The 12534-nt window shown below is 43.7% G+C and overlaps 1 protein-coding gene across 2 annotated transcripts in view; it reads right to left on the bottom strand.

Annotated features, from left to right (window-relative positions):
• Positions 1-12534, bottom strand: part of LOC126175395 (tripartite motif-containing protein 2-like) — a 412180-nt gene that overhangs the window by 273544 nt on the left and 126102 nt on the right. Inside the window, exon 1 of one of the 2 annotated variants that reach the window (XM_049922182.1) lies at positions 6515-6739. The exons of the other annotated variant lie outside the window; for it this stretch is intronic. Within the exon in view, the coding sequence (XP_049778139.1) occupies positions 6515-6540 (26 nt within the window). The 5' untranslated portion in view covers positions 6541-6739. Of the gene's footprint in view, positions 1-6514; positions 6740-12534 lie in introns of those variants that run through there. 2 annotated transcript variants of the gene reach the window in all.

Genomic DNA, 12534 nt, shown 5'->3' with positions numbered 1-12534 from the left:
CTCATCATAATACAGTGAAGGTGGAAAATGGAACTGTCCTTTAATGAATTTGTGTCTGTGGCATCCGATACGAAAAATCTTATGGTAGATGTGCTTAGATTTTACGCCAGACAGTCCAGAGAGAGAATTAACGCGACAGCACAGTCTCAGCCCGATACCCCACGACCTCCATTACCGCAGACACTTTTCCACTGCCTAATCTCCTAACGAATTTCGTTTCTATTGTCATCAACATGCTATGGCTCATTAACGGTTGACTAAGGAACAGAGCCACATTCCTGACATACTACTTTCAAACCAAAGAAGTTATTCTTTCCGTAAATATATTAATTAGATGAAGTCTTCTTACGAAAAAAGGGCCTATAATACGGTTCAGAACAATTACGACACACGCGTTAAATTCCGTTACGTCCCTCTCCTTGCCGTTCCTATATTCTGAAATGTGACTTACAGTAATACAATTAAAGTTGAATTAAAAGTTACAGTCATTTATATTTATTTTAAAAAAGGAAAACAAGACATCGTCCTCAGCGACGTGAAGACTGCTCACTGGTCGGAAGATGACCGTTCGATGTACAGAATGGTTATGTGAATATATAAATACGATTCTGTCAAGAAGTATAAGAAATGTACAGGAATCACGACAATTAACAAACGCTTGTGTTTAACTTTATAAAACTTTTATTTATCATTTATCTTTAATCTGGAAAGACATTGACCATGCGTGTTACCTACTCGCTGCAGAGCATTACCATAGTTTTAACAATTACAAACACTATTAAAAAACTTGAATATTAAATCAGTGTCCACGTAACGTCAAACAGAAATAAAAAAAATAAACGTTCGTACCACTGGTGGATTCAGCGACCGCCCGTTAAGAAACTTCATTACTCCTACACTCCAAGCAGCTAAGCTACTGACAGGAAGTATCACTTTCCTTGTCCATAAACTTAGTGAGAAGTTATACAATGAACTCGCAGAACAATTCACACCTTTTCCGTTTCAGTGTTCGAGGAAGGTTTTCTATGTGTAGTGTTCACAGTACAGTTTGTATCGAAAGAATCCATGTTGTTTACTTAATTTCCTTTGAAGGTGTATGTGTTAGAATTCTTGAAAGGGGAGGGAGGAAAGGAACGGAAAGGGAAGGGACTAGTGATATTAGCTACATCAGGACTTTGTGCGGCATCTGCGGCGACGAGTAGGAATGTGTGCCGGACGGGGATTCGAACCCGGGCCCTCCTGCTTACTAGGCATGTGCGTTAACCACTGCGCCACCCGGGACACAGGGGGACACAGTGTTTCTCACAACTGCGCGGAATATCTTTGTACGCCTCACGGACGACCCACACTCCCACCGAGTGTCATCTATCCGCAGCCCCCTTCCATTTCCTCCATGCTTGCTACTCTGTGATTCCCGAAGGAGGTCGGACGTACTTGTGCATCCGCACTGAATAAGGTGGATCCATTGCCCAGCAGGGCGAATCAATTATATGTCCCAAAGAACAGACACCACGCATTCATATAAAAGAATTCTTAGTAGCTTTAGAATTGAACAACGGCGTCCACAGAGTAATAAAAGAAGAAGTGACAGATTTGCATTTGCAGTTATAGTGCAGTTTGCGGAAAATCGTTGTGCGACCGATCAGCGGGTCGTAAGGATGTAACTTAACGAAATTATTTTTTCCGGCAGTGTTTCTGTTACCATGTAGAATCTGACACAGAAATTTAACTGGAACTGAAGTTCTCTTGGAAATACGTACCCTGGTGGCTCCACTTACGCCATTTTTCATCCGCTCTTTTTGAATGTTGATTTTTTTAAAACCGCGTTAAAACAAAAGTGGCTGATCAGGCTTCCTTGTTTTTGATTTTATCATTGCAAGAGCACAATCACTACTCATGTACGAATGACACATGTATTTCTCAGATGTATGAAACAAGAATGCTTATCACAATATTCCTGCGAAGAAACTTACCCTCGCTTTTGGAAACACTACAGACTAAATTCGGTAATACGAAATTTCACGCGGCGGCAATTTTTAAGTATTTAGAAAAATAGCAGATGATTATTGAGTAAGCTGTGCAACCGGAAACTGCAATGCATGGAGAAGTCTGTAGCGTGGCTCCTATCTAGCAATGGATAGTTATTAATCACTGGGTAGCAAAATGTTTCAGCTCTTCCTGGGTCTCGCATATTCGTATCACTATCGTCAATGAGGCCATAGGTGTACTTACTATAGACAATTACACTGGTGTGACGAAAGTTATGGGAATGGGAGACCGATATTCACATGCACAGATGGCGATAGTATCGCATACACAAGGTACAAAAGGGCAGTGCATTGGCGGAGCTGTCATTTGTTCTCAGGTAATTCATGTGAAAAGGTTTCCTGTGTGATTATGGCCTCAGGGAATTAACTCACTTCGAACGCAGAATGGTTCAAATGGCTCTAAGCACTATGGGACTTAACATCTGAGGTCATCAGCCCCTAGACTTAGAACTACTTAAACCTAACTAACATAAGGACGTCACACACATCCATGCCCGAGGCAGGATTCGAACCTGCGACCGTAGCAGCAGCGCGGTTCCGGACTGAAGCGCCTAGAGCCGGCCGGGGTGACCGAGCGGTTCTAGGCGTAACAGTCTGGAACCGCGCGACCGCTACGGTCGCAGGTTCGAGTCCTGCCTCGGGCATGGATGTGTGTGATGCCTTAGGTTGGTTAGGTTTAAGTAGTTCTAAGTGCTAAGGCACTGATGACCTCAGAAGTTAAGTCCCATAGTGCTCAGAGCCATTTGAACCATTTTTTTTGAAGTGCCTAAAACCGCTCGGCCACAGCGGCTGGCTACGCGGAATGGTAGTTGGCGCTAGACACACAGGATATTCCATCCGAAATTCGTTAGGGAATTCAGTATTTTGAAATCTACAGTGTCAAGAGTGGGCCGACAATAACGAATTTTAGGCATCCGAACCGCGTACTACACAGTGGCCGACGTTCTACATTGAACGACCGAGAGCAGCGGCGTTTGTGCTGAGTTGTCATTTCTAACAGACAAGCATCACAGCGTGAAATAACCACAGAAATCATATGGGACAGTGCGGCCAAATCTGGCGTTAATCGGCTATGGCAGAAGACGACCGACTTGAGTGCCTTTGCTACTAGAAGAATATCGCCTGCAGTGCCTCTCGTGGGTCCGTGACCGTATCGGTTAGATCACAGACGACCGGAAAACCGTGGCCTGGTCAGATGAGTCCCGATTTCCGTTGATAGAGCTGGTGGTACGGTTCGAGTGTGGCGCAGACCACACGAAGCGTATTTTTTTTTTTTTTTTTTGGACAATTAGCAGACCACACGAAGCCATGAACGGAAGTTGGCAACAAGGCAGTGTGCAGGCTGGTTGTGGCTCCATATTGGTGTGGGCTGTGTTTACATGCAACGGACTGGGTCATCTGGCTCAACTGAACCGATCACTGACTGTTCAGCTACTTGGAGACCACTTGCAACCATTCACGTATTTCATGTTACGAAACAACGATGGATTTTTTATAGATGACAATGCGCCATGTCACCGGGTCAAAACTGTTCGCGATCGATTTGAAGAACATTCTGAACAATTCGAGCGAATGACTTGACTACCCATCGAACATCTACGGGACATAATCGAGAGGCCAGTTTGTGCACGAAGTCCTGCGGCAGCTACAGTTTCGCAATTGTGGACGGCTGTAGAGGCAGCATGGCTCGATATTTCTGCAGGGGACTTCCAACGACTTGCTGAGTCCATACCACGTCGAGTCGCTACACTATGTCAGGCAGAAGCAGGTTCGACTCGATATTAGGTGGTACCCCGTAGGTTTTGTGACTTCAGCGTATATGTTCCATAGATCACTTCAGCGACATTTTCACTGAAATTATTTGAAACGAGTCAGTTTGCAGGATACATAAAAACTATTCGATTTAAAATTAATTAATACATCATCTTTTAGTCCTATCCATGTAACGACACTTAAAACTAATTTTTTACAGTCTACCCGTTTTAAATGACATTTTACCATAGAATAAAAGGAATTACCAGCAAAAATGATTTTACGTTAGATTTAAAACATGCTTTGCTCCTCTCTGTGTCAGCAGCTTCAATTAAGGTCATTTTTCCTCTAGTGTTGTAAGTATCGGCATCGCTGCTCTTCCCAAATTATGGAGGATTATTTATGACGAATTTAATTCATTAGCAAATATATATCGTGAAGACGCAGTTGAAATGTAAATCTTCTGGAAGAGGTCCCTACAAGACGACTGCTGCTCAACACCGCATAATATTCTCACTGCTCGCTTTTGCGCAACCACTACTGTATAAGCTATGAGTTCCTCAAAAAATTATTCCATAACACATTATTGAGTTGAAATATGCAAAACATGTTAGGAGGTTGATTCGTTTGTTTGCAAGGTTAGCGTGAAGCAAAAGTAACGGAGTTTAATAGTTTGAGCAACTCGTTAATATGTTTCTTTTCATTCAAGTTTTCATCAATATGTATACCCTAAAATTTAGAACATTCTCTCCTGTTTACTGACTCCTATTCGTGTGCTACATCAGTTGTTGGCATGATTATTTGTTTAGCCTACCGAACTGAAAATAGTGTTTTTTCTTCAAAAATAAGGGGCAGTCATTTTCAGAGAACCACTTAAGATTAGTATTGTCTGCAAGAAGTATCATTTGTGCTTGATGAAGGTCATTCACATACAGACGGAATAGCAGTCGACCCAGAATTGAATTTTGTCATTCGCGATTTCTCCCCAGTTACTAAAATATTCTCTCCTTCGAAAATTGTTTGGAATATTCAGCTTAACTTTCTGCATTCTGTTTATTAAGTATGATTCAAACAGAATTTGAGAACGGATACTGAACTGCATGTTTTCGCTATTGCGTTACTATGTTGGTGTTATTAGATTTTATATGCCGAAGTACCATTCGCTTTATCGTAGCAGTCAGTACCGACTACTGCCTCAGAAACATTAACTTGTTACCTGTTTCATTGTAAAGAACTATTTTACAGACGCAGTGCGGGCTAAAACACCGTGGACGCGGTAGCAGCAGTGATAATGGGATACAACTCGTAACACGGCGACATCGACGCTTCACTGTCATCAGCTGATGGAGAGAGTGAAAGATGGCGTAGAGGAGCAGACAAGGCAGACAGCTGCACAGGCTGGCTGCGGTCGGAAAAAAAGAGAGAAGCTAAACAAACGCGGCGGGCAAGGCACGCGCAGACAACAAAGGCCAGGAGACGCCAGCCACTCAGCAGCAATCACGGCGCTAACCAGCCGCAGGACAACACGAGAGGCACGCCCATTGTCTTTCCGAAGGTGCGGCGTCGGCACCCTTTCCGGGACGTCGCACTGCGCCCGTGCGTGCGGTGACATCGACAAGCGTTTATATCGCCGGGTGTGCGTGCGGGGGGCGGGCGTTACGCCACTTTTTACGTGCTTCGCCGCGCACAAAAACGGCGCGCCATACAGGTAAATAGCACTCGACTCTGCTCCCGTACCCGGCTGCAGCGTGCCACGCGGGAAAAAAGTAAAATAAAAAGTGTAACGACAATGACTGTAACCAGCCGACAATAGTCGCTAGTGGATGTGGAAGCGTGACAACATATAGAACACCAGTTAAGTGTTATGATCATATTGCACATAGCAGCATTTAAACTCAGTAAACATAAAAGTTTAGAGCACAGCCTATTTCTTTACTCAGCAGTATCATACAAGGTTTTTCGGCAGTATCCGGAATGTATAGCAAAACGAGCCACACGTAAACAATAACAATTTTGCACAGAAATGAAGTTCAGAAGAAAAACAAAAAACAATCGGCAACAGAATGCCCTATTTATTTTCACAGTCTTCACTCTTTCGATCTATTTGATGCTCACTTCCATTTCCCTCTACACTGCATCTCTAAACTTCTTCTATCCAATCACACACACAATATATATTGCTACTTTTTAACTTTTGTATGGGTTGCGACGACAAATTGTTTTGGTTCTAGACTTAACTTTGATTCCCAAAACTTTATAATTATGTATCTTTTCATCACAGAATAGCCGTATCCTGCAATAGTCAGTTTAGGCTCCATGGCACTTACGAAATAGGAACCTAAGTCATTCGTCCCTCGCGTCGAATTAGAGGGAAAATATAATTGTTGTTCATGCTCCACTGTATGCAAAATACACAGTTCAGTTCACCAGTACAGATTAGTTATTTTTACATGGTGACTGATCAAGTTGCTGTTCTGTGTTGAGAGTACTGCTATGAAGCCAGCCAGATTCAAACATTTACTTTAAGACGAAGTCTGATACTCTGATATCAGACAAATGCACTGCTGTTTTCGTCAGTTTGGTTTCACCAAAAATATCACGAGATGGGCTTATCAGCCGTCTCTGATACAATTCACGGACAAAAGTGATGACATATACATCGTAAAGCTACAATACTGGTGCAGTATAATTCTTAGCTAAAAGTAAGAACTCACTGAATAGCTAGTCTGAGGCCCTCCATCCCCGCGGCGCGCCAAGGATCGCAGAGTGCACGGCTCGAGGTGAGTTACGGATCCCCGCCACGTGCTCCCCGCACGCACGGCCTGCGCGTTCTCACGCGACGCAGAATGTGCGCGCGCGCTCACGCACTTCTGTCAACACTACTCGACAGAACAACTGCCACACACCGACTGCCGTGAGGAGGCTGCCTCCCGCACTGAACAGCATGGCTGCCGCCGCGTCGCACAGCTGACCCGGCTGCAAGGCTGCCAACGTGCGCGCGGCTACTGCGCGGCGCACCGTTGCCAACTTTCGCTTTCTCCTCCAGCCTCCTCAGACCGGTATCGGCTGTTACTTGGGGCTTCGGACTTTCCGCGCGAGTTCATCTGAGGCCGGAAATCCCAGGCAAGAGAGATTCTTTTAGTGTAAAAAGATCTAGCCACACTATTTGGAAAGCACAGCTAGCATTTCACTGGGAGAGACTGGCACCAATAGCGACAGCAAAACATCTCTGTTTTCCGACAGAGTTTGTCCACACAAAAACTAGCAGTCACTCTACAGCGTTGCGGACCTACACTCGTCAAGTATACTCAGCCTTTGAGGGGCACGAAGCCTCACGTACGAATGCATTAGAAGATGATTGTTTCATTATGTGCCATTCGACAGTGTGAACTTCCATTAAAGAGGACAGCGGCTGAAGTCTCCTTCGGGCCATCCAGATTTATGTTTTCCAGTTTGCCTAAATCATCTCAGGAAATACCTAGAAGGATCATTTGCTATGGACACGGCGATTTCTTTGTCTGTCCTCCCCTAATCCGAGATGTTCTCCGTCTCTCTCCGTCGACAGGATTCGAGGCTAATCGTTCTCCTTCAACCCTTTAAGCATGCAACCCGTCATGTGGCGAACCAATGATAGCGCACTTTCGCCATAAGCCGTTCATAAGAGAGACCAATGAAAGCGTGCCTTAATTTCGGGATCCGTTACACGATGGTCACCGATAATAATTGTTCCTAAAGGGACTGCACGCGCGCCAATCGATCGACCGACTTGGACGTATGTAGACGTTTTGACTGGCCGACCGACGAACATTCCTTGTTGAGATGTCGGCCGGGTAGGACCACCCGACAGCTGACCGCCCCCGCACTCCACCATACAAACTGGAGTTCTGCTGTCCTGCCAGCTGCCCTACAGAAGTTCGTCTTTTGTCAACGTGCACGGGATAAAATGCTGTTCTGATACACATGACAGGGTGCGAGGCGAACAAAACCTCAAGGACAGAGTTTCTGGAGAAATTTCAAGACTGCAGATGTTTGTGGGACACGTCGTACGAGGAGTATAGCAACACACATGCAAGAAATGAAGCATTTTTAAATTTTTTATCGAATCCATAGTGGTTTCATTTGGCGCATAGAATAAAAGTCCGTCGATCTTCCGTATTTCTGCACATATCAGAAATGAAATCTGAAGATCGAAATATTGACATTCAATGGAGATTAATTCATAAAATATAATTGCTTCATTTTTATAAGTGTTAAAAAATTCCAGCCTATATCTAAGCCCTCTGGTATTGAGAGCAAAGTAATTTTTTTACCGCTGCTAAATGCTTCATTTGTTATGTGGTTGTTTGTTTGGCGTTGTTTTTATTAAATTATGTGCGCCATCGCCATGTGTGTTCTTTCTTCTTCGAATCAGAAATGAGTTTCTTAAACTTACAGGTCATCTTTTATACTACATACACAAATTAATTAATAACGTTTACATGAACGTTTTACTTATTTTGCTTTAGTTTGATGTATTTCCTCAGTCAGCTATGAATCTCGTTGTACGATTCGGGAATCATTTTAGTTATTAATTGAGGGGATACGACTGCACTGAATCTGGGGTCCTCTTTAACTTTCTGCGAGTGGCTAGAAAGCATATTGTAGCTAACAGCCTCTCCTCGGAGGTTACACTCACATGACTGTATACGTTTTCGTTAAGAACCGTTTGATGATGTTCAGCAGTTTCCAAACGTATGATACATCCATTCTGAGATAACTGCGGAAATCAACGGCTCCCAGCTGGTTAAGTGAGGGAACGTGGGTGATTTCTTTTCTTGTATTAGCCACTTCCTTGCACACGGTTTTCTCTCGTCTTTTTTTTTTGTGGCCTTGTTACTTCCAAACAGCCGAGGCAAACTCCGTTTTTGTTTCTCTGTAAAACCACGCGGGATCTTGTAGAACGTAAACTCAATGAACCTAAGATATACAGATCACAACAAGAAGGCGGATGAACATAGTTCCAAAACTGGATAAAGCCAATCAAAACTTCATTCCTTCTTTCACTGCTGTTTTGGGTGACACACCTTTGTTGAAATCAATTTCAGTTATATTTCTGTTTATTTGCTTCTGTTTCTAGACCGTCTACTGGTAAAGGAACGAAATAATGGAACTATAACTAGTGCAGGTCGTATATATCACAACGATATAAAAAATTGGAAAAATAAATACTCCCCGCAGGAAAAATAGTTATTCCATGACCCTCCACATAACGTGGACCTTTTTTTTTTTTTACCATAGCTCGAAGTTCCTTTTCAGAACTGATATGTAATAAAATAACAAGTTGTCGACTTTGTTAAGTAAAATTAATTCTATGTTTATGTAAAAAGTACTAATATGTAATAATTTATAAGATAAACAATAATAATCAAAAGAAATATGTATAATAACTTCACCAGTGCCGGTTCAAAACTCGGATCCAGATGCGCGATGAGAATTATGTACGTTATTTCGTCTCGTCTATAGTCGAAACAGCTAAGAAAATCCATGACAGCTCATAGCACTATAGCCAGCTTTCAACGGCAGTCGAAAACAGTAATCGTCTACAGAGCTGTGACAACACAGACATTGCCACGGAGACGTTTACAAAACCGCGCGAAGTTATTGGTTCAGGTAGGCCCGCGAAACTGCTGTGCCCAGGCCGATGCAGTTGTCAGGGATAAACTTAGGCCGACTCAACTATACTTCCGCCTTGCTTGCGCTTGCTGACACATTATTTCCGTGTACAGCGGAACTCGTTCGCACGGGCGATTCCGTAACGTGTGATGCCACACCGTGCAGATAACTCCGGCGTTAAAGGAATAACAACCATCCCCTCCAATATTAAATTAATGTAACTCACACGCAGTGTCGGCTGGAAAGCCAAAATTGGGAGTCAGTATAGTTTTATTATCTTTTCGAAATCATACCACTTTTAATTACTCGAGTTGCAGTTACTGAGCCGGCCGCGGTGGGCGAGCACTTCTAGGCGCTTCTGTCCGGAACCGCGCGACTGCTACGGTCGCAGGTTCGAATCCTGCCTCGGGCATGGATGTGTGTGATGTCCTTAGGTTAGTTAGGTTTAAGTAGTTCTAAGTTCTAGAGGACTGATGACCTCAGAAGTTAAGTCCCATAGTGCTCAGAGCCATATGAACCATTTTTTGTAGTTACTGAATCAAACTGGGAAGTAAAGGCATTTACGGCACAACTTGAGAAAAAATAAGGGATTACTCGATAGAGCACATCCTGAGGCATCAGAGACATCAAGGTATCGCTAATTTGTGTGTGTCTGTGTGTGTGTGAAATCTTATGGGACTTAACTGCTAAGGTCATCAGTCCCTAAGCTTACAAACTACTTAACCTAAAGCATCCTAAGGACAACCACACACACCCATGCCCGAGGGAGGACTTGAACCTCCGCCGGGACCAGCCGCAAAGTCCACGGCTGCAGCGCCTTACACCGCTCGGTTAATCCCGCGCGGCTATCGGTAATTTGGTACTGAAGGAAAGTGTATGTTTGGGGAGGGGGTGGGTGGAAGGTGGGTGGGGGGAGTAAAAATTGCAGAGAGAGTCCAATGGGTGACTACCGTAAGAAGGTTCAAAAAACGGAGGTCCCAGTAGTTATGCAGAAACGAAAAGGCTGGCACAGGATAGACTAGCGTAGAGAGCCACATGAAACCAAACTTTGGACTGGACCCACACTCCATGGCATTAAACAATGAATATGTAATAGTTGTTGCTATTACTGCTATAGGACTGAACACTGTGGTAAATATAGTCTTCAGTCTTCCCGATCAGATAGAGCAACACCATGCTACAGAACTAGCTCGCTACAGAACTACTGGCATAAAATAGTATTCGTACAGATGCGTAATGAAAAGAAAGTGCTGACTGAACTCAAAACATCTGGAAAGTTTCTGGACATTCTCACCACATTCTGCACAACAGATAAGCAATCAAAAATGTGAAAGACTTTCATTCGTGCTATAAAGTTATAAGTTAGTATAAGCAGGTGTGTGTCTTTCTTTTCTTTCTCCTATGTTTATTTTAGAAATTCCAATCAGTCCAAATAGATCCGAGCCTCAATAAAAAATATAGGAAAGATGAGATGGTGGTTTAGTGCTTCAGGTGTTCTACATAGTCTTTCCCAACATGAGTACAACGCTCTGAGCTTTTATACAAGCATGTGAAACCGTCAGAAAAGTCCTTCTTTGGGACGTTGTTCAATTTGCACGTTTTCACCTTCTTCGGTCTTGGCGAGCCATCAGTGACCCAACTGTACTCTGTCGTTTTGTGGTAGCTTCATATTGATAACACCAAGTATCGTCACCCGTGGTGATTTATTCCGCGTTTTGCATTTCAGTCAAGTCGTGACAGGCTTCCACCCATCGTTGTTTTTGTGCGAGAATTAAGTTTGCACACGCTTTTATTTTCTTTAGATCGTAATTAGAGATATAGCCCGTTACCACAGTGCAGTTTGCGAGATAGCAACGTTGACACCCTATGGTCACACGTCCACTGCTTAACGCTGCCTGCTCACAAATTACCTGTCAACTGCACATTTGTTATTTACAGCTGATAGCACAACTGCCACCGTCGTTACTGCGCTGGCGTCGCTTATACGACAGGAATTCAATCATTCTTGGAACTTCACGAACGGTTTACAGTAGAAGACTTGTGATGCTTTGTGCTTTCCTGTTTGTTGCATAATTCACTCACATTTTCTCAGATTTAACTTTTTGTACAGGATATTACTAATGTGCACCAACTTAGTCAAGTTCAGTCTGAAGACAGCCAGAATTTGGTCAACAAGGAGACTTGAAGTCGCAGTCTACTCTTGCTGATCACAGCGATTAGCACCTAAGCCCTCCATAGTGTGCGATGGAATGAGGGCATAAGACGCTGTTATGTATGCATTGTTTGGTAAAGTTAAGTTAATTGATGAACTTTGAACAGGGTCTATTACAGCATCGGTTTCCATCCTTTCTCCCATATCCATACGCAACAGCTCAAGCTCAAAACGACCACTACTTTGGTACACTGTACAAGCACTGGTCACTATCATGCGACCCCCCGAATGGAAGCTCAATCGAAAGATTTACACGAAATGTAGTTCATTTTAAGAAGTTGCAGTTACGTCATAGCCCGCATCTCGTGGTCGTGCGGTAGCGTTCTCGCTTCCCACACCCGGGTTCCCGGGTTCGATTCCCGGCGGGGTCAGGGATTTTCTCTGCCTCGTGATGGCTGGGTGTTGTGTGCTGTCCTTAGGTTAGTTAGGTTTAAGTAGTTCTAAGTTCTAGGGGACTGATGACCATAGATGTTAAGTCCCATAGTGCTCAGAGCCATTTGAACCAGTTACGTCATAAATACAGCTAACCATAGTCAAGCAGCAACTGCACAGTCAAATGTGTTTACACAACTAACGTCACGTTTATTTTGAACACAAGCAGATTGCATTTCGCAGAAACCTATACGTTAACCAATTAGGGTTAGCTAGTGAGCTTATATGTCCGCCTCTGTGGATGATTGGTCAGCGTAGATGGCTACCGTGCGGGGGATCCTGGTTCTACTCCCGGTACTACTAAGGATTTTTCCTTGGTGGGAAGACTGCTACGGACTGTACTCAGTTCATGACCCAATTGAGGAGCGACGAATTAAAAGTAGCGGCCCCACTGTCTGAAAAGTCGGGAAAATGGCGGGAAATACTGCGTGCTTACCA

Source organism: Schistocerca cancellata, chromosome 3 (genome assembly GCF_023864275.1).
Source record: "Schistocerca cancellata isolate TAMUIC-IGC-003103 chromosome 3, iqSchCanc2.1, whole genome shotgun sequence".
NCBI lineage: Eukaryota > Metazoa > Arthropoda > Insecta > Orthoptera > Acrididae > Schistocerca > Schistocerca cancellata.
Note: the sequence above shows the minus strand (reverse complement) of the source record. Positions and strands in the feature narration are given on the sequence as shown.